The sequence below is a fragment of the Falco rusticolus genome, chromosome 8 (assembly GCF_015220075.1).
Source record: "Falco rusticolus isolate bFalRus1 chromosome 8, bFalRus1.pri, whole genome shotgun sequence".
NCBI classification, from domain to species: Eukaryota; Metazoa; Chordata; class Aves; order Falconiformes; family Falconidae; genus Falco; species Falco rusticolus.
The window spans coordinates 61,066,749-61,089,415 of NC_051194.1; the positions used below are offsets into that span (position 1 = coordinate 61,066,749).

The window sequence follows — 22,667 nt, forward strand, 5'->3', positions numbered from 1 at the left end:
GGTGTTTGGCTGCTCCCTGGGAAGGCAGCCTTCAGCACGCACAACCAACCACTGTCTGGGAAGACAAAACACCACAAACACGGAGGTCCCCCCCTTCCTCCTCCTTTCCCTGAGCTTGTCTTGCTGAGCACATCGTAGGGCACAGGACACCTCTTTGGGCAGCTCGGGGCAGCTCTCCGGCTCCTGTCCCTCCAGTGGAAGGAGGTTTTCAGCTGCATAATCTTATTATCAGGACTCTTGTACACAGTGAAATTTATGACAGTGCATAGACCAAACAGCAAAGTGCAATAAACGTTTTTTGGAGGTCGTAAGTAGAAATGCTATATATAACCACGTAACAGCAAAGAAGAAAATAAGAAGATGGATGTCATTCATGGTATACACAGACCCCAATACCCTTGACTTTGTAATTTGATTTCAGGAGGAAACATTAACTTTTAATCCTGGGGGAAAACAGGACATCTTGAGCATCGCAGAACAGTTCCATTGAATGCCTTCTCCACGGGGGCACAGTGGGAAGGACAGAAAGTCTTGGCACTGTGCGAGCACCACTTGGCGACAGCCAGGATACTGGTGAGTCATCAGCACCATCCCAGCCCCAAATCCCAACCGCAGCACTCCACGGGCTGCCGTGGAGGAGTTAACTCCATCCCCACCCAACCCAGGGCAAATACAAAGCCTGTTACTCCTGTTTCATATTTTTTAGCCTTCTTCAGTTGTTGCTGGTAATGATGTTGATGTCGATGTGAAAACATGAAGGTACAGCTGTGGGTACAACATGCCCCTGGAACACGTTACCTCTCCACGTTCCATACATTAATGTCCCCAGACGTTGCAAGGCTGGGGAGAGGAAGGTCTCACCATGTCCCTGCTCTGCTGATCCCCAGCTTCATGTGCAGTGATGTGCATCTTCATCTCTGCTGCAAAGCAATTTCCTACTTAATGTTTTATTTTCGTACCTTTTTGGAATGGGAATCCTGAGAGGGATTTTTATTTTGGAGAAGGAAATGTTACAGGAAGATTAGGTCCTTAAATTCCCCTTATTTCTCTGCATTATTTCCCTTTGCGTGGTGATTTTTGTAAAGCTACTCCTTTGTTGCTGTCCTCAGGGTTCTTAGTTTTTGGTGTGCCAGTGACCATGTTCAAGGTGATTTTTGCTTTTTTGCAGATAATATTTGACTATTAGGAAGGTATAATTTTAATGTAGAAAGAAGATGGCATTGCTTGCAGCCTCGTGTCACAGGGAAGCCTGATGTGTCCTACTGCAGTGCACATCCCAAAGTTTGAGTTTATTCTAGGAGAGATCTAAATGTAAAGGATTTACCCACTTTCTGTCTGGCTGGCTTCTCAGCTGACTCTAATTCTAGTGGGTGGCTTTTCAGTTGAAAATCTCTTTTGATCCTCTTTGCAATATTCTAATGCCCCATGTTTGCTTAATCCCCTCGCTGTGCTGCTGCCTGGTGTTTTCAGGACTGCGCTTTGCATGTCCTCCCGTGCTTCATGTTTTAGTGCCGTCAGATATTGATTTAAAAAAAAAAAAAAGAAGAAAGAAAAGAAGACTTGCATATATATTAGGGATATTTATCTGGCTGGTGTACTGTCTTATTAGCAAAAATGTAAGTAATATTTAGTATCTTCTGTTTTCCCTGTTTATGTTTTCTAGTGCTGCACATGGAGTAAGGATGGTGTCCGCTCACAGGGAGGTGCCTGGCTGCACAGAGGCTGACAGCGTCTGTTCAGATTCACTGCTGACCCTCTGCCAAACACGGTCTCCGGTTCCATATACAGCCTGAAGCGAAAGGTCCAGCTGCCTCTTGCCCCAGAGCTCCTGGGAAGGATGTCTTGCTGCTTCTCCTTCGTGCTGAACGTGCAGTGCTGCTTTGGTGATTCGGCTCAGCTCCTGCAGGCGCCACGGAAGGAGCCACCTTTTAGAAAGGTTACTTTAAAAAAGCCCTTGTCATCGCCATGGCACCAAGATGAGCCGTAGTCTTGGCTGAGGGCAGTGCTCGGAACACAGCTTAGTCCTCTCCTAGCACAGAGCCTGGGTCAGGGCACGCCGCCAGCGAGCCCCCGCTAGCAGCAACGATCCACCTCTTCCCACTGGGAGAAATTCCACTGTTCTGGAAAACTGTCATCTCAAATGAGAATTCATACTCAGAACTGGGTTTAAAGATTTCTCGGCTGCTTCTGGATTCCTCAGGTGTCTTTGCTCACTGTTTACTCAAAGAGAGTGACTGCACAGCCCTTGGGGAGCGGGGGCAGCCCAGCGAGCCACAGCGAGCCTACTGCTCGCTGTTGTAGGGACACAACCTGAGAAGCCCCAACAGCATTAAGACAGCATTAGGGCTTTTGTAATAATCTTCAGGCTTTGGAGCAACCTGGGAGAATCTCGCACGGTGCAACTAATTCCTACCAGTCACCAGATGCTTACAAAAGTCTGGAATTTTTAGTATTTTGGGTTTTTAGCTTAAAAAACATTTTTCTCCAAGTTACACCTCTTGAGCTACTGGCACATATAAAATGAGGCTTTACGTTGCAAAAGCATCTCGGTTTTTTGAAGGAAGGAAGAATACCTTACATCTGGTGTGACTAATAATCCAAACGTTGATTAATCCCATTCTTCCTCTTACAGCTATAACGTTCTGTATGGTGTCCTCCTCTGGTCCCAAAGTTTTTTCCCTCGATGTCCTTATGCCAGACCCTGATCCTGGTTTTACCTTGCTATATGTAGGCTATGGTGAAAGTGTCTTCTTGTATCGTAGCAGCGCTACAAAAGCTGTAACCTATGTTAGATAGCTATGTTTTTAAGTATTTAATATTCACCCTGTTTCATTAATGTTTCTTGATAAATCTGCTAAACAAATGTATAAGACGGGAGAGGTACAAAAATGATGAAGGATGGAATAAAGGTGCTTTATCACAAACAGGTGCCAGGTTTGTGCTAAAAAGCAGAAACAGGGAAAGCATTTCAGGCCTTTTCTTGCAGATGACAAAGGACAAAAGTTTCCATGGGCTTTCTCTGACCAAATGCTTCCTTGTAAACTTTGTTTTGTCTGTTCTACAAAATACCCAGCGTATTTTCTTAATGGGTCCTTTTTAACACTATTTCAATGAGATGCAGTATGAGGTAATTTCTCGAAAATATCACAGGTTTTATCAAACAACCAGGATCCACTTTGTGAATTAACTTTTGTTTCAAAGATTCCTAAAACTGCCCAAATAGACTCCTGCTATAAACTTGCTATTAATTTCTTGGTTAATGGCTAACACACATTGAAACAAAGGCATCCAACTATTGCATTCAGTTGGCTAAACATTTGTGCTGTATAGAAAGGTGTAATTTATTTTATAACCCCTCTTCTGGTTTCTTCTTTTTTATTACAGATAAGTAGAGTTGTTCTGTGGGAGAAAAGAATTCATACCCACACATTGCATCTCATTTTATCTGGGCAGTGTGTCTTTACAGCGTCATGTATTGTCGCAATTCTCTTTTTAGACATCACTTGTAAGCATCTAGACAAGTTCTAAGCAAATAATGTTATTTCTTCACAGAAAATTTTGCAAATGTGGTGGCTTAAGTAGTTCCAAATGTCTTTGTGCAGGTGTCGGTGACTGGGTGAAACAAACTACTGCAGCTCAGCCCCTACCCACCGAAATGCTGCAGCACGCACTGAAGGGTAAGTACAGGAGTAAAACTGAGCACGTGCTTCAAGTTCTACTGCTAAACAGGGCATTTCCCCCATTTTTTGGAAAAAACCAGGTCTTTCCCCAAATATCTCACTGTGATCGTGATCAAGACTGATGATAACCGTCAGCTATTCTCACCTAGTGCAGGGGGTTCATTGATGTGTACGAAATTCAGGGAATATACTGACAGTTCGTGTTGTTTTTCTCCTTTGAGCTATAGCAGTTTATGCACACTAAAAAAACAAAAAAAAGAAAAGAAAACCCATATCAATAACAACGGGTTAAACATTATATTTTAAAAGTTCAGAATACCTTCATGCAAGAAAGTGGAATTAGGATTTTATATTTCAAATTTTTATTCTTTTCTATTCTAAACTTAAAAAATATCAAACCCTCTTTTGAGAGCAGGAGGATCAAAAATAATCATGATCTGGAAATCGATGTTGTGCCCCAAGGTTCAGAGCAAACATGCAATCACCACTGTCATGTACTTTTGGTAGCAACGGAGCTGAAAACTAGGGCAGCACTGAGTGATTTCCGTGGCGTGTGCTTGGGCATACCCTAATTATACTTGCATTACTTTTAATCAACGTGGTTGCAAACATCGAGGAAACATTTTCAGAAAATATGAGCTCTGAGAAAAGGCTTTGGTAAATCTGAGCTGTGTGCAGAATGCAAGAGCAGTGTATAACGAAACAAGAGTTAGGTACAGAAGAATCTATAGCTGAGGAGAGGAACATCTTTCCCATCAACAAAACACTTTATTTACAAAGTGTTTACTTAGCCTATAGAGCTGTTTGTTGTAGTGAAGTAGACTTCCTTTGCATCATGGGTTTGATATTAAAATTCTACCAAAGTACCTTGTTGCAAGGCAGTCAGAGCACACCACGTAAAAATTTCAGGCGTTTGGATTATTAGGAGATTTTAGTCAATGAAAAAACTTTGGGGGTTTTTAGCTCTTCAGGCTGTATACTGATATCCTAATACAGGTACAACTGATGAGTAGGGACTGAGTTGGCGGCTGGGTTTGGACAGGTCCAGTACGCCTCCGTGGTGCTTGAGAGCCCTTTTGGAACGCCACATCCCATGTCAATGGGTTCTTAAATTAACTTCAGCCTTGCTTGCGAAAAATAATTCTTTTTTCTTGCTTTCTGAAAGAAAGTCAGGGAGAATCTGACCTGGCATTTGTCAGCGTGCAGGACCACCTGGGCAGCACCTAGTCCAAACCAGAGCTGCTCACTGCCCACCCAGCCAAGCACCCAGCACCGCTCAGAACGTGAGGAAGAAGCTCTGGGGTTATTGTACATTGGGCGCAGGTGAAAAGGGAGAGAGCTGAGGTATTGCCCAGCAGAAGGGGATGCAAGTAGTACAGAAATGAGCATAGGATAGCGCGGGTTTACGGGGCACAGAGGAGGAGCTGAAGACTTGGAGGGGGAGAGGTTTGTGGATGTGGAGGAGCCGTGGAGGGTGGCAGGTGGAAGGATGAGGACAGGAACTGTCCAATCGTATCAGAGGGAGGGAGAAACCAGATTTCATTTTTCCAGTTACCCCGGGACAAACTCATTAAAAGTTTGCCTTCTGGTACAGAGGCTGGTATGTGACAAATTTTACACCAAAAGTAGTAGCTGAGCAATTTCTTACTGAAATTCCTCTGAAACACCAGCACTGCTATCACCCAGCCCGGCAGCTGGGTACCGTTCCAGCAGTGCCAATACTGGCCTTATCCGGTAATTTCCATGGCTCAGTTTGCACCATTTTCCTCCTGTTGTAAATGTATTTATGCTGCATGCACCTTGTTATCGGGAAGTGCTTGTACCGCTCAGGGGACATCCCAGCAATTTTCCCCCACTGAGGTGAACACGTGCAACCCGAGCAGGGCATGCCAAGCGTTTACAGGGCTTGGACTTTATTATAAGAAGATCTAACAAACTCTAATAAGTAAATAACTAGTAAAAATAGCTAATGAAATACATACCAGATCTTTTGGAACAAAAACATCAAACGTGGTTCAAAACAATGTCTTCCATGTGGAGAGTTCCTTCCTTACCCGTACAGGAAAGTGTTTTCAGCTGCTCCAACTGGGGAGAGGGGTGAAAGAGGCAGCATGAGCTGGGAAACTGAGTCCCAGGAAAGGCTTTGGTGCCTGTGTCCTCCCAAAGCAGTCCACGCACGGCACGGGCTCCTGTGCCCTGGCAGGGCGTAGGGTACCCTGGGGACCCCGCAGCCCCTTCTCTAGGCAACTGCTGCACCTCGGAGGCCTCCGTGCTGGGGCTGGGCTACCTCAGATTTGGGCACCATGGTTTTCAGCAGCACAGCACCTGTGTCTGGCCCCAGCCTTTTACCCTGAAACGCTTTATGAGCTAAATATTTCATCGACTGCCTGGTCTGTGCCTGGTGGTAATCATTTCAAATGGATGTTCCGCATTTAAAAAGACTGACTGCTCTGCTTCAGCCAAACAGCATAAGCTGTCTTGCATACTCCACAGCTAATAAAATATTAAATACATTTTGGCACCCAGAAATAAATACCAGCTCGAAATTCTCATCACATGTATCTCCTTCTTCTTAACTCCCCGTCATCCCCCCTTGCTTTACATTGAAGTGCTGCTGCTCAGACTAAACGGTTTGTTGTCGGATGTGAGACGGGGAGGCGAGTGCTGCACACGTGCCCTGCGGTTATTATCCGCTGGGACATAACAGAGCGATCAAATCGGGTGCTGGTGATGTGCCGTGCAGAGGAGGGCAGCCTGTGAAATGTCTGCCCCGCGTCTCAAAGCTGCTTGGTGGGAACTACACTCGCTTCAAAGCTGAAGTTGGAAGTGGAGCCTTGTGTTAGAAACCAGGTTAGACTAAAAAAGAGCATGGTAGCCATAAACCGCTATAAAGATATTAATAACTTAGGAAGTTCATATTAAAAACTGTTTCAATACAGTTTAAAAATCACAGTTGTAATAATACCACTGTGTTAATGCAAGGTAATGGTGCCTTTCCAGTACGCCGTCTTGTTTTCACTCTCAGGGCTATGATTTCATTTGATTTGCTCCCCCAGCCACCCAGAGGCAGACTAAAGCAATAAGAAAAACATCTGATCAAAATCTACCCAGGTCAGCGGGCCCTCGGTCAAAGCTTCTTGAAATCAAAGGGTAATAGTGCCGCTGGCCTGAAACAGGCTTTGGGTCAGCTCCGAAAGCAGGCTCCTGGGAACACTTGCATGCACATGCTCAGCTCCCGAGGGGTTTACTCCTGGCTGGGGCACACACCCCTGAAAAATAGCCCGTGTGAGGACCCAGAGCTGATGCTGGTACCTGAGGTTGCCCTGGGAACTGCAGCTGGCAGGAGGCCGGCGGTGAGGGTCGAGCTTTGCACCCTCCTTGCACCCCAGCCCCAGAAACTCTCCCTTCAGTCCCTAAGGGCAGCGCGGTTCCCGTCAGAGCTGGATGAAGCGACACAGCAAAGGCAAACTCCATGCACAGCACTTGTCAGCTGAATGCTTTCTCCGGGCCCCAAAGGAAATAATTAGTAAAATAAGTTGGGGGGTTTTTTTATTTATTCACGGATGGACTGTTTGCAGGTGATGAGTGTCATATTGCACGGTGCTGTCAAGCGGTCGCGATAGCCGTAAGCAGCGAGCCTTCCCTGTAACTCCCGCTGGTGGCATGTGAGGGTGTAGGGCGCCTGCCCTCCCTGCCCTGGGCTGGTGGGCTAGGGAGGGGGGCTGGGGGTGCCGGTCATGGGGCCGGCAGCAGGGACCGGGGGGCTGTGGGGTGCTTTCCCATGCCTCTGCTCTCCCAGTCCCCCACGGCCCCGCCTGGGCTTGGTCACAGCCATGCAACGGGCTAAATGTGACCCAGCAGCTACATTTATAATAACGTTTTTCTTGACTTATATTACCAACGTAGTGTTTTCTTTGGCTTTGATAACACAATAAATTCCTTGGCTGGCAGATGCCTAGCTGGAAATAGGTTAGAAACCTACTCAACGATAGAACCGTTGCCTCAGCGCGTAGGAAGGTTTGTCCATGGGCCAGCACAGGTGTCTGAAGAGCGTGCTGCCGCCGCCGAAGGGCAGGGTTTTGAAATCACAGACCCACAGCCTGGCTGGGTCAGAAGGGACCTTACAGACCAGCCAGTCCCAACCCCCTGCCCTGGGCAGGGCCACCAAAACTAGGCAAATGGCTTATCTCAATTCTAAGTAATTCTAATTTAAGTAAGAACATGTCTGGATGATCATGGGCAAGAGCTAAATTTCCTGTTCCAGGTTAAACCCGCTCAAGCCCCACCGAGGGGGCTGGCACGGGCAGAGCTCACGGACCCCTGGCTGCAGGCGGCGCCGGCTCCTTCCCGAGCCGCACATGGAGCTACAGCTGGTGTCAAACAGCGCATCGAACCACAGGCTGGCTGCTGGGAAGGGACCTCCCAGACCATCCAGTCCCAACCCCTGCCCTGGGCAAGGCCACCTGCCACCAGAGCAGGCTGCTCCCAGCCCACCTTGAACACCTTGACCCCCTGGGCACGTGCTGTGCTACCTGTGGTGGCCGTGGGCCAGCGCTCCCCCAGAGCAAGGACACTTCACCCAGCATGGGATGTCTGCTCACGGCCTCGCTGGGGAAGTATTTTTCATTTTGTAGCATCGCCTTTTTTAAAAAAAAATTAAGAGTATAATTTTCATTTGCTCAGCTCCTTCATTCAGGAAGCTTTCTGTTCGGGTGGGAGTGTATGTTAAAAAGCTTTGGTGTAATTAGTATTTTTCTGTTACTGCACAGCTCATTCAGGCCTCGCCCCAGCTGTCCTGTACTTTAATATTCACCAGTAATTAACATTAATATTCACTGGTAATTAACACCCGCTGGCTGACGGGTGGCTCCGTGTCTCGGCGTGGGCTGGGCCCAACGCACCATCCCCACCCCCGGAGCTTTTGACAGGCTAATTCCCCCCTCCCGACCCCCTCCCCCTCCCCCCCCCCCCCCGCGAGACCCCAAGGGGATGCGTTAATCCCTCCCGTTTTTTCCCGTTTCTGTTTGCATTTTAAAGCGCTGCGGTCCGGCGGGGGCGGGGCGCTGCACGGGGGGGCGGGGCCAGGTGGGGGCGGGGCCAGGGCGCTGTCGGGGGCGGGGTCAGAGCCGCGCCCCGCCCCGCAGCCCCAGCGCTGCCGCCCCGGCGGTGCCGCGGGGAGCGCCCGGCGGAGCGGTGTGAGTGGGGGAGGAGATGATGGTGCTGATGTGGCTGGTGATGATGATGATGATGATGATGATGATGATGATGATGATGATGATGATGATGATGATGGGTGGGGGCCCCTCCCCGACCGCTACCTGTGCGAGCGCGGCGGGGCCGGTGCTGCCCGCTCCCCAGCGGGGCGGGGCGGGGTGGGGCGGGGGTGCCGGCGGGGGGGGCGCTCGGTGGCGGAGCCGCGGGGGCGGGGGGTGCCGGTGCCGGTGCCGCGGGCGGAGGCTGGGCGTTGGCCGGCGGGAGCGGCCGGCCCTGCCCGCGGGGGGGCGCGGGGGCCGCTGGCGGGCCGGTGTCCCGGTGTCCCGGCGTCCCGGTGTCCCCGTGTCCCGGGGCGCTGGCTCGTCGCGCCTCGCCACCCTTCTGGTTTACTGACAGGACTCTGGAGGACCGCCCGGCCCGGTCTCGGCGCCGGTGGGACGAGGGCCCGATCCTGGAGGCACCTCTGGAGGAAGGGGCAGCCCTCCGCGCCCTGCCCGCCGGCGGAAGCCGCTGCTCGGTGGCCGGGGGCGCGCCGGTGGCGCCGCATCTGCAACATGCGCTTCCCGCTTCAGCCTCCCCCGCCGCGCCGGTAAGGTCCCTGCCGGCATCCCACCTTCCGTAGGGCCTCCGGGGGGCGGGCAGCCTGGTGCTGGTGTCGTGGGAGGGGTGGGCCGTGTCCCACGGGTGAGCCGTGGGGCCAGCGGCGGCCGCGGGCGGGACCGACCCCCAGCACGGCAGGAGGGGTGGGCTGTCGGGCCGGCTGTCGGGCCGGCTGTCGGGCGGGCTGTCGGGCGGGCTGTCGGGCGGGCTGTCGGGCCGGCTGTCGGGCGGGCTGTCGGGCGGGCTGTCGGGCGGGCTGTCGGGCCGGCTGTCGGGCCGGCTGTCGGGCGGGCTGTCGGGCCGGCTGTCGGGCGGGCTGTCGGGCGGGCTGTCGGGCGGGCTGTCGGGCGGGCTGTCGGGCCGGCTGTCGGGTCGGCTGTCGGGCGGGCTGTCGGGCCGGCTGTCGGGCGGGCTGTCGGGCGGGCTGCTTGGCCTTCGGGTGGGGTCCTCCAGCACCCGCGGTGGTGCCTCGCGCCTTCCGCCAGCTCGCAGCGGTGTTGCTGGGACCCAAGTCCTCCAAACTGGGCACAAGGGAGGTGCCGCTCCAGCTGGGCATTGCCCGGGAATTGGCGGTACCGTGCCAAGCCAGGCGAGTGATGCAGGGCACAAAGGGAAGCGGCGCGGGGGCTTCTGTCGGCTGCCATCCCACTGCGGGGAGGCCGTGGCACAGCTGGGTTCGCTGGCCGAGGTGGGCTGGGGGGTCTCGGCTGCCCCGCTGTGCCCCGATGCCTCTTGCAAGCCTCAGCACCAGCCCAAATGGGGCAGGGTACCTTGACCTGGCACACCATTAAGTGCAGGTTCAGTAGGGCAAGATCAGCCACGGCAAAAATCATGAAACATTTAGAAACGTGCTTTCTCATAGGTCAAGAAGTAGGAGTCCGAATTAGGTTTCTAAATATAGCAATTTTTTACAAAAGAAGGAAGAATACAGGGATTTATACAAGTCTTAACAAAGTGGCATTTTTAACCTTCAGGTACACATAAATTAGTTTTCTTCTGAACATTACGTTCTACCGAGAAAATTATTTCTTTAACATCCCTTTGGTGCATACAAGTTGCAGGAGGGGTTGTGTGGAGCCTGGCACTGCTGGTGGCTCCAGGGGTGAGGTGGCTTCATGGCAGGGCGCTGGGGCAGAGCGGGCAGTGCCACCAGGCTGTGCAGGGCTCTACAGCCCAGCCTGCCTGCTGGCCACCACGCTTCGCGCGCATGAGGGCGGCAGCTCCCGTACAAGTCGAAGCTGGCATGTTGGGAGTGATCGGATTCAGGAAAACAAATACTGGGGGAGAGCTGTGAGACAGAACGGTGCTTAAAGCTGACGTAGTGCTTCGCTGCAGCTCTGGGCGGCTTCTGTACCACTGGAGCATCTGCTCGTTAACTCCTCACATCATTCCCTTACTCCTTGGCTGATTTCTGCCAATAGTTAGTAATGTAGTTGTGATTTTAAAATGTGGGGCCGTGTTTTCCTGCATGTCCCTGTGTGAGGCGTGGAAAAAATAGGTCTTCTGTTGCATTTCTAATTCTGCTTCCCAGTTTTACAATCAGCTTCTGGATAGGGAGATTAAAAAATAAAATGAGTTTGTGTGATGCTTTTCTTGTACCCTCCTCTGGTTGATCTTGGGCAGGTCCTGGCCATCTCCTTCCCGCTGACTTTCATGTGCGTTAATCCAGTGGGGGCCTTTGCCTTCATAAGGGCATCAGAGAGCGAACCAGCGTACCTCATTCATGCCGTATGATCTGTGGCTCCATGTGCTCGTAGCTCAATCTTGTGACAGATACTACAATAAAACACGACCCTGACAGACAGAGATATTGATCCGCTGTTTTACCTGCTGCTGCTCATCAGTTCTTGCTGGCAGCATCCCCAGGCTGAGCAGCAGCTGGGGATAACGGCAGGAGGGGCTTTCTCGCTTGCACAGATTTGTGCATCCCTGCTCGCTGTCTGCAGCGGTCTGTCTGTGGCTGGCGCTTGTAGAAGACGGGAATGTACCTTTGTAAACAAGGCTAGGTCCTAAGCTTTAGCATAGTATAAGTAGCTTGATGTTTTGAAGTGCTCCTGAAGGTGGGCTGTTAATAGCTGGGCTGTGACTCCACAGCTGACTTGCTGGGGTGGAAGCTTTGTGGTGTATGTGGGGAAAGAGCAGTTTCCGCTCTCGTTCGTTCAACACTGTCACAGCATTGTAATAAACCAGCAGGCTGCTTCCCCTGGTCCCAGTGCCCTGCCTTACAGCAGCCCGGCCTCAGGGTGGGACCTGGCAGTGTCTCTGACACCCTTTGGTGGTCTGCCTTGCGTTGTCCTCTGCTGTGGGGAAAATATTTGTGCGGATCATCAGGCTACAGATCTGCAGCTAATACACATGGAGGGCTGGGCTGATGATTGCTGGAACTGTGGGCTTTGCTGCAAGATGTGTTGAACCCCTGTCTTTCCATCTTACACAAGGCAAGGAAACAGCTGTGCATGTACTAAAAGCTTTGTATCTGTTTCTTAACATTTTGTTTCTGTTCACTCACCAATTTTGAGCATTATTTTGTATTTGGGTTCTTAGAGAGTTTCAGATCACCTCTATGACCGTTAGCTTTTCCTTCCGCTCAGCCAAGGCATTCCTCTGCGATTTCTGTAGTTGGGTTCCTTAAATCCCGGCTAAACCTCTTGCAGATGGAGTTTCTGAGAGGCTGGGTATCTTCTTCATGCCCTTTCTTCTACAGCCTTGCTTTAAGGCCTCGCTTGCTAAGGCAATCCATTGGCCCACTCTTACTTATCTAGAAAACAGGCTTTCATCGACAGTAGACATCCCGCTCTCGTCTGTGTGAGGGTACGTTAACATTCTCCCTTGTCCCCGGTGTGGCAAAACGTCTGTACTGATAAATGCCTGCTTACTTGTACTCCGAGGCATCGGGGGAAAAAACCACCAGGCATTGAAAATTCAAGCAGAATTAACATATTGTACGTATTTCTGTCCAAATTTGGAGAAAATAGAAGGATGTACAGTTGCTTAGACAAGCAGCAAAGTTAAAACAAGAGCAGAACCTGTAAGAAGGGTTCAGCATCCTCTTGCCTTCAGGCTGCCCTCCAAGCTGCGTGCAGCTCTGCTCAGCAAACCGCCGTACTGGGAGGAGGAGGGAGGGTTTCGGGACAGGCTGACTGGGTGCAGTTTTGCTTTCATGAAATTAGACAGCTACCAAGCACACCGTGTTCTTTACTTTTAACCAGACTTTTTTTCCTGAATGAAAACTAAGCTTAGAGCTGCTGAGGGCTGTGCCTGTGGGCACAGCTGTTTTCTGAACCATTGGTATTTTTACCTTGCTGTGCTTCACCTTTGCTTGCTACATCAACTGTCCTCGTACTTTTGAAAAGCCTTTCACAGTAAACTAGAGGTCATGCTCCATTCCGGGAAGTGTGTGGTTTTCCCATTCAGTTACAAACTGGGTTGGAAGCCTGCAAAAGTTTTATCCGTTCTGGCCATTGGGAGGGAGGGGGGAACACAAACCTTTGAAATTCCAGCTGTAGCCTGAAGGAGAGAACCGGGAGACTTTCACTCCCGTGCTAATCCTGCACGGCAGTGGTTTGCGGTTCCTGCATCCAGCCTTTTCCAATCTGCAGCTCTGATCTCTCCTTGGCAGTAAGCAACAGGAGAGGGAGAGGACGGCCCTGAGAGGAACAACAAGGGCTCCAGCTCTGCTCTTCGTGGCCCAAGTTGTTTTGGGGTGCTGAGGTGTTGCAGTGATTGCCTGAGGTAGCTGAGATCTTGGGAATCATGCTTGTCTTAAATAACTCTAGCTTTCTAAAACTTCCATTTCCTATGATTAGAAGTAGTCTTTTATTATCAGCGTTGCTACAGTTGGTCTACTCTGTAGGATTTGCAGAAAGACATGTTTAGGGAGAGGCAGAAATGAAAACTGGTGGCAGAAATGAAAACCGTGAGTGCCCCTGCCTGGGGCTGCTCTGCACAGGGAGCCTCGAGCCCGGCAGCGATGAGGTGCTGCGTGCTGAGCGAGCCGTTCATCCCCCCAGCATTCCTGTGCTGCTGCTCCATTCAGAAATGCAGGATATCCCAAGGCGCACTGTCTTGTAGCCTCCTGGATAACATCCCACCTTGTCAGGGGGAGAAACGGCGGACATAGGGTGTTCCGACTTTCTGTTTCTCTCCGTTAGTACATGGAGGATGTAAATATCTAATGCAGTGAGGTGCAGTTCAGAGGTCTGGATGCCTGAGCGCTGGTTGGTTTACATCTGCTGGTATGCCAGCTGCGTTACCTGCCTGCAGTTTGAGTATTTTTGTTACAAAGAGTAACGTTTATTGTCTCTGTGATAACAGCGCTGTGATTATCTGACTGTTCTCCCTGTGCACTGGGATGAGAAAGGTCCGGGTGGTGGCAGGAGCTCTGAGAGGGAGAAGGGAAAGCGGGAGAGACCTTTTTAGCTGAGGCAAAGGCTGGGGCGCTCCAGATGCCGGCCTATCACCCCTCCTACAGCCTTGCTGAAATCGTCCGTAGCTGGACTTGCTGTGGAAGGAGGTCGGCATCCTGCATATAGTCCCGGAGCCACTTGCCCAAGCAGTGGCCCTGCTGCACGCCCGGGATAAGGTGCTGTGTATCAATTGCTGCAGCCTGCCCTTCAGTCTCGCTCCTTAAGTGCTGTATCATCCTTTTACCTTTGTCAAAGTCAAATACTGTGGGTGACCAGGCAAACAGACTGCTGTGAGGCCAGCGCTACAGATTCATCTAACTTTGTGACAATACGGGACTCTGATGTCTTCGCAAGTGCCAAGTCGTATTTCTTGGTTCCCTTTGCAGAGTCCCAGTGGTGACGCTGTCTGTGCTGTACTGGGGACACGTGGGACAACTTGATAAAAGCAGGTGTGGTTTTGGTAAGCAGCATACTGAGCTTCTCTTGTGGATGCTGAGGGGAAAACTAAAAGCTTCCCTGGCCAGAGAAGGGTTACAAGGAGTCCTAGTTGAACCCAGAAGTTTGGATAGTGAGGAGCCTGGTGCTGCCACGGCAGAAATTACCCACTGTGTTCCTCTGGGCAAAGCTGCACCGAGCTGTTTTGAAAAGCATGACTTATTTTTAATCTGGTGGCTGCTATAAAAGAAAGTGTTATAGAAAGTGATTCCTTGCGGTATAGCATTGAACTTCAGGGAGGTTTTTTCCAAAGGTCTTATGGATGGCAGCCATTTAAACAGCAGCAGGAATTTATTCGCCTGTGATAGCTAGAGATGTTGTATAACAGTAGCGCTCTTGCTGTTACACCTGTCTCCGTTATATGAAAATGTATTCCAGAGAGGCAGGTGAAACTCTTATTTTTGGGTAGCTTGCATTTATCCCTTTGTAATTATTTCCTATTGATTATTTTAATACCTTAAAAAGTCTTACTTATCTAAATAAAACTGCAGTTATGCTATTAACGCATTTCTCCTGTATTTTCTATTGTACAATAGTGAATTGCAGGCATCCTTTTACCATTGTTGTTTCCTGCAGTAGTTAGGAATGAACTTACCTCGGCGGGAAACACGTAGCCAGGCTGGCAAAGGGGCTGCTTAGCCCTCTCACACAGGGGGTCACCTATGCGGTACGACTCCCTCAGTATTTTCTCTCTCCTTGTAGTACTGCAGGGCACCCGTGTAGTAAATGACCTAACAGGTGACACAACACCTGAACTTGTCCTCGGGAACTTCCAATTCCAGGGATATGGAAGGGAATCGATTGTTTTCAGGACTCTTCTTCAATACGATAAACACTGTGTATTATTTTAAGTGAAATGAGGTATTGAAAAGCATACTGACTGTATGTCCACTCAAACCGAGCACAACTAGGACCTGTAAAATCAGTCTTTGAAAGAGAAGTCGTGTTAAGGTTTGTGGTGGTGCTGCTGTAGCTCCTGGTGACAGAGCAGATGGCAGTGCCCTCGCCTCTGCTCCAGCTCGGCGCAGCAGCGTGTCACCTGGGGCTGCCTCTGCGGAGCCTTGAGCCATCCGTGCGGTGGTGTCCGAGACACCGCTGGCAGCACAGCACAGCTGGGACACGGAAAGAAACAGGCTCCTATCAGACACCTTTGCCTTGTGCAGCTACTGAATGAAACATCATGCTGGGAGTAAAATGAGCTTTTTTTTTTTTTGCTTTTTTTTAAAAATTATTATTTTTACTCCCCTCCCTCCTTCCCCGAGAGTGTGAGCATTGTGAGGAAGGCTAGAGATGTTAAAACCCCTGTCAGAACTTAACACTCCGACAGTGAGTTAGGTGGAGAGGATTTAAAGAGTGTTCGCCATGTATGTGCAAGCAATGGTTGTCAGAAAAACAAGAAAGCAGCTGGAAGAGTGAGGGTGGCTTTGTTTGCCATCATTTGTGTGCCAACAATTATTAACTCGAGTAGAGCGGGCAAACGATAAAACTTACTGCAGTGACTTGGAAAGTAGTGTGCTCTATAAACAATGAAATGAGCAACAGTCAAGGAATTTAAACCAGGGTCAATAATTTTGCTTTTAAGCTCAACTAGCAATCAATTTGGAACAATTTAGTCGTCGTGCATGCCTTGCTATCCTAGAAGTTTTCTAGCCCGCCCCTTGCTCTGTGCAGGACAGTCACACACACAGTTGGTTTAGCCCAAATGAAAAGGCAGAGGTAGGAAGGTTGGGAACAGATGTGAATTCTACAGAGGAAGATGCTGACCTCGGGAATTTCTCCCTACTTGCTGTAGGAGATGCTTGTCTTCCCTCTGCTCACATTCCCTCCTTCTGTCTGCTAGACCCTAACTCATCTGCTGGTGTCCCTCACAGAAGAGGAAATGAAATCTGCAGTTGTAGGATGGAAACATCTCAAAATGATGATAAAATACTAACTAAATCTGGCTACCATTTAACAGACTTCCTTTAAAAAGCGCAAGAAAAGGGTAACATATAAAAGAATATGGCTCCAAACTTAGATTAAAAAAAAATCCAGATCTGAACAGTTATTAAACAAAGGGTCAGGGATGAAGCTCTGATAAAATACATTGACTGTGGCATAGGGCATTTGTATGGTTGGGGTATCTGAGGTTTAAATCTACGATATTTACAGTTCTGGCTAAGCCTAAGGAGGACACAATATCTAGTTCTAGTTGGTACCAGTGCTGCCGTGAGAAGGATTGGACAGCGGACCTGTGTGCCTCCCGCAGGAGCTTGTCAAGTACCTTGGCTGGGTGCAGGCTGCAGCTTTCGGGTATCAGCGATCCTGGGTTATAGATGCCATTAGTGATTTTTTGCATATTAGATACTTCAAGCTACGTGTTTGTCCAGAAGAGCAAGTGGAAATTAGTCTTATTAATGTTTTATTAACGGTAAATATTGAAATTAGACATGCACAAGAGATTACCATTAGAAAGCTTTGAATTATTCAGGTTTCTGAATTGCTTTCAGACATCTCCTTGGCCTCTGGCCTGTACGCACGTCCTGTGAGCGTTTTAGGTTTCTTCAATGTGTGCAGTTGATGGACACAGGTATAAAGCTCATGGGGGGAGTTTTAATAAACCTCCATAGGGATAAATGTGGCTTCTTGTGCAGTGAAGAGAATCCTGCCTTTTACTCATTTAATAACAAGTTATTACAATAAAAATATCACTGAGAGCTTAGCTGTCCTCCGTGCTGGGTAAAGCTGCAAGTGCTAGCGGCAGGGTTTGTGTTACAGGCTTGTCAGCTGTGCCGCCCGCTCTGAAACACGCTGGCATGCGCTGAGCGTGGCGTCACACACAGAAGAAGCTCGCTGAATTGTACTGACATGATTTACAAGCCTTTCTCTGAAACGCTGAAATGTTCTGATACAAAGCTATAGGTATGAAAACATCGGTAGGTACTTCGCGGTTTCAGAAGCCCTTTAGGTCTGATTTTCTGCCAGGAACACCAGCCACTGCTGCCGAGCACGGCCACTTCAGCCCTACAAACTTTGCTGAACAGGAGTGATGCTGTGATCAGTGGCAGGAGGAGGAGAGAGGCTGCTCACCGCCAGCCTGGTCCTGGACCGGGCAGCACGACCTGTGAAGCCTCGGTCGCCTGCACACGGGATCCATTTCCTCTGCAAATATTTGCCTGCGATTAGGTTCCTGGATTGGAGCCCCTGTTTCCCCCGGTATATAAAGCAAATAAATAAAGCTTAACATCTTTGCCACGATTATGTTTTCGAAGGCTATTTATGAAAAAATCTTTAACTTTGGCTGACCTTAGCACAACGTCATCGGGCGAAGCTGTAGGGAACAGTTGGTTTCTGTGCAGCGCAGTCTTTATTTTGGCTGGCAGGCTGTTAGCTCTGATAAGCGGGTAAGCTCATGCCAAGCGAAGTCAGGCATATCATGAGACTCTGCTTTGCCTGCGCAGAGAAAGTAGCTTGAGGAACAGCTTTGTAGGATAATAACAACAACAACAATAACCCATATATAGAATTTGGGGCTGAGCATTTCTGATTCCTGAGGAGGTTGCCAAAAGGACCTGTCAGGTGTTCCGTTTGTCACTGTCCCTCCTGGAGATGTAGAATTGATCTGCTTTAGCAGAGTGGTGCCTTCGCTCTGTCAGAACTACCCTGGCCATAGCGGTCCGCTGCTGCTTTCCCTAACCTCTCAAGGGGAAAATCCGAAAAGCAGCTCTTGTTTCTCATGAATACCTTCTCGTGATGGCATGCCCAAGCCTCCCTGAGCACCAGCAGAATGATTCTGAGAATTGATCTCACCCCTGGCCAAAGGGTGTGCAACAGCCCTGACACAAGGCTTTTGTTAGCTGGCGCTTGTGCGGTGCTTCTGTGGGGTGGTTTGGGGTTTTATTTTCATTTTCTTTAGCAGCAGCAGTCACTGGAGTTAAACAGTATTTGTTTACAGATTCAGGAAAAGAGCACTGCATTGTCCGTTTGGAAGAAACAGATTATTTTATATTTTATCTCCAACCCCGCCAAGACCTTTGTGCTCCTAGATGGCTTCCATCACGTACTGGGAATGGCATTCAAAGGCAGCTTGAATTGGGGTCAAGCTTTGCCTACTTGTACTAGATGGATGTTATTGATAAAAACATTTTACGCATACCACACAGATTTATTAGAGTTGCTTCAACAAGCGCCTGTAGTGAATTTAGCTTTCCTTTGAGCTCACTGAAAATGGTAGACTTTTATTGCATTTATATGAAACTCTATTTTGACAGATTTCTTCAGAAGTAAAGAAGCACAAAAAGAGACGTTCTGTTCTTTGAAAATAACCGGAGCCACGGGCAAGAAGCAGCAACACCGTGCATCCAACACAGAAACCATTTCCAGGTTATCAAAACATGCTGTTGAACTGAATTTTGCAGCTGCATTTTCAAATGTACCATGGGATGCATCAAATCCAAGGATGCCTTTCAAGGTTCAAATGCTGTCCAGGATGAAAGGATCAGGGAAGGTCACGAAGGATGCACTGGGGAGAAATCATCACTGATAGCAGCGAAGGCAGATGAGAAGAGTCCATCAAGCACTATAGTGCTAGACTATGCGCACCGTCTCTCCCACGAGATTCTTGATCAGGCGGTGAAGCAGTGGGCAGTGACTGAAAGCAAATATAGCGACATCCCTTTTATTGAAAGCGATGTGCCCTGAGCCCCGGCTGGCAAGGACTGCCTGCGCAGTGAGTGTCCTCTCTGTTAAGCAGTTTGTATTTGGTACTAGTGCAAATAAAGTCAAATCAGCTGTGAATGGGAGCATAATGCCACTGTATGAATGTGTTTGCGAGGAGAGGTTGGAAAAAAATTGCCTTTTAACCTATATTGCTAAGAAACTAATTGGATTATGGTAGAATCTATTAATCAAGTGTCATTTGTTATCAGCCGTCTGTTCTGTCTTTGTACGTGTTGAATGTGATCAGAAATCAGTGTTAAAAAAAGATGGGAAGAGTGTGGCTGCCCTGCAACTGTACACAGAGTGTACACAGAGGCCCCAGAGATGCTTAACGACAAAGCGTGGATTATTCTTATGTACTGCACAAAAAATTAGTGGCCTGTTTGTAGGTGACAAGAGAACTCTCTATGCTTGGTAAATTTGTCTGCATTTTGCTGAAGTGAAATCAAGGTCTGCATGTAGCAAAGATAACCGCTGTCATAAATTTTACTTTGATCCTTTGACCCGACTGTAAACCACAAAATAATGAAGGTGATGAGAAGCATCTCATAAAACCAAGACGTATTCAGGGAACCATATGGATTATGATACTGTTCAACTTCCATTCTTGAGCGAACCAGTGAGAAACACTACAATATTGATCAACAGCACACTAATTAACAGATGCGCTGGCTCCCGTAAATGCACGGAGGCTGTTCTCTAAAATTCTGCAGTAAGACAATTTAATGACATCTGATCACTGTGTTCAGACCAAAGCTGTTTGGGGTTTTTGCCTGGGGTTTTGTTGGGGTTTTTTGTTGGTTTTATGTTCGGGTTTGTTTGGGGTTTTTTTTTTTGTTTTGGGTTTTTTTTTTTAAGCTAGGGTGCCAGTTTGGGGGTGTGTGGTGGTTTGGTTTTTTTACTGTAACCCACATAGGTGTGCAAAAACTACTGATGCTAACTAGTGAAATGAACCTTCAAAGGTGTATAATTTTAGGACTGTTTTTTTCATGGGAACTATGGCTGCATTACACCAGAATGTCACTCTTAGCACCCTTGGGGCAGTACGCTTTCCTTCAGCTTCTGTAGGCTCTTCGCCTGCTCGTTGGTGAGACTGTGTATGGCCACGCAAATATGAGCTCCGGAACCCTAAAGCCTGAGCAGCGCACCGAATTGCTGAATAAGCCTTAGGCCCAAAGCTAAAGGGCTGCGTTCTTTACCAGTTTTTATCTGGCTTGCATCCACACACGGCACCCTGCTTCTCCAGGACCTGCAGCCCGACCTACTGTACTCATAACTAGCACTTCAGACGTCAAGAAAGGGATGAATTACCCAGAGCCGTCTTAGAGCTACAACTTTGCTGATGTTTTATACACAGTGAATGCCTTGTAAAAGCTTGGGGGTTTAGCACCTGCTTTGTTCCTTTTTCTGTTATGGCCAGTTTAAAAGGTGTAGGGTTTTTTCCTCAATCAAAGTGCTTTCCATTTTATGTTTTCATTTTATAGAAAAATGTTTTCCATACTGGCAAAAACTGTTACTATTTTTAAAAGGTAGTAAACGATACTTGTAGTAAATGATACAAAGCATGATTTTTCAAGCAAGGGGAAGCAAGCAGAAGCAGAACTATGTAAATCATTACTTTTAGCTTATTCTCAGATATAAGACAGTCTGTGAATTGAGCTGTTTCGTAAACTTTGTGATGCAAACTTAGTTATTTGAAATTCACCTATATGGGGAAGTAGTTTTACCAAGAGTAAACTGTGAAAAATGCTTCTTTGTAACATAGCGCCAGACTGCTGTTAATTCACAGTGACCAGACTATGGTCTGGTAGACCTGCTATTAAGACTGTTCTCAGGCTTCTGCTGAAAAAGGGAACAAAATCTGCTCATGTTGTAATGTTTTCTTCTTTGAAATAACATAGTCTTCTTTGAAGCCATACGTAACCTGAGGTATTATGGCCCACTTAAATTCTACTGCTAATAGGGATGTTCCCTGAAGCTCTAAAGCATGTAAAACATCAGATCATACCCTACATTTGCTCTACCTAAAAAAACTCCACACCATATACTAAGGTGAATTTAAAACCAATATCAAAGCACTGATCAGATCAGTACATATTAATTGAATATTGTTTACCCCCAGTATTTTAAAAGATTCCTATTCTTACTACAGCTAAAATAAAGCTTTAGTATAAAAAAGGACAACCTTTCTAAGATTAGCCTCGACTCAAGAATGTTAACACTGCCAAAAATAGTAATTAAGGCAAAAAAAAAAAAAAAAAAAGCCTCAACTCCACAGACATTACTTGCCAGACAGGTGAATAGCAGACAGAAAACTGCACTCGCTTGAAGAGTGCATTTGGGTATACCTGACCCTTGTACAAATACCCTGGTGGCTGCCATGGGGAGATAGGTGTTGCAATGTCTCAAATCCTTCCTTTGGATGTAGCCTTAGCATCTGTGTCACCCTCCTGGAGTCAGAACCTAAATGCACTTTTGATAGCGGCTTCTCCATTGGCAGGCTGCCACTGCATGGTCCGACAGCAGGCAGAATTATAAAATAATATAAAATAGCCTCAAGTTACATCCGAGCATCCGTGTTGATAAATACTCAAGATTTCCCCAAAGCAAGCTAACAGCTAAACAAAGCAGCTAAATTTTAACAATTGAACGATTATACCTAGGTATAATTAAACACACATGCCGGTGAGCTTCCTTTTGGGGTACTCGCTGTGTGGGGCGGCTGCACCGTTTGCCCAGAGAGCCGCCCGTAACAGCATAGCGACAGCATCACCTGCTGCTTGCCATGTCCAACCAGTCACTCACCTGCGGCCACAAGGCTTGTCCTCCCTCATTAACGCTTGAAGACTACAGCAGCTTCAATATGCCTTGAAGTGCAGCTCCCGCTGGTTGACGATGCTTTCTGTGGCACTGGCACTTCAGGGAAGGCACGCAGCAAATGGAAAGCAAACAAGCTTACAGACAACAGGGAGACAGCTTCTCGCCAGGAAAATAATCTCTTCTACAAAACACTGTCCTTAATAAATAATGCACTGACCCTTCATAAAAGAAAAGAAATTACAGTATGTTCAATGCTACATTCTGGTGAGAGATCGAAGGAGCTCCTCGTTCCAGAGGTCTGCTGCATTTTTAATAGGCACAATACTAATATGTAACAATAATAAAAATAAAGACTCCTTCACCTAAATAAAATTACACCTGTTTACTTATCATTAGATTACTCCAAGCAGCGCTATAGTCTTACAAAGCCACTTGTAGTGGCTTTCCAGCTAAGTTGCCACTGATTCTTTGACTTGGTTTTGTGTAATAAAGGCACTCCAGTATGGGATGGGCATACTCTGCAGACACCATTTACTTCTATTCAGGAGTTAAAAAGAAATTTGCTTTATATTTTCTCCAGGAAACAATTATTGTCTGAACGGGTACAATGTGACCGACTTGATATTCTAATAATGGTTCAAAACACATTAACTACAGCGCAACTTTGTAAAATTGATATTTCTGGAGTAAGACACATCATTCCCAAATAAAACACACTACGATATATTTTTACAATATTTTTTGTGGAAAATAT

The 22,667-nt window shown here is 48.0% G+C and overlaps 1 protein-coding gene across 12 annotated transcripts in view; it reads left to right on the forward strand.

Moving 5' to 3' along the window:
* C8H2orf88 (chromosome 8 C2orf88 homolog) overlaps positions 1 to 22,141 on the forward strand; it is a 31,320-nt gene extending 9,179 nt beyond the window's left edge. The window contains exons 1-5 of one of the 12 annotated variants that reach the window (XR_005105677.1): positions 9,113 to 9,483; positions 14,287 to 14,360; positions 17,153 to 17,296; positions 17,419 to 17,590; positions 18,646 to 18,811. Coding sequence is in view for 4 of the 12 variants with exons in the window: in XM_037396895.1 (XP_037252792.1) it covers positions 18,812 to 19,075 (264 nt within the window). In the remaining 8 variants the exon portion in view is untranslated. Of the gene's footprint in view, positions 1 to 1,487; positions 1,617 to 1,663; positions 1,937 to 3,602; positions 3,678 to 8,780; positions 8,876 to 9,112; positions 9,484 to 14,286; positions 14,361 to 17,152; positions 17,311 to 17,359; positions 17,591 to 18,645 lie in introns of those variants that run through there. The other 11 variants (XR_005105680.1, XR_005105678.1, XR_005105676.1 and 8 more) reach the window with 11 other exon arrangements.
* The last annotated feature ends 526 nt before the right edge of the window (positions 22,142 to 22,667 follow it).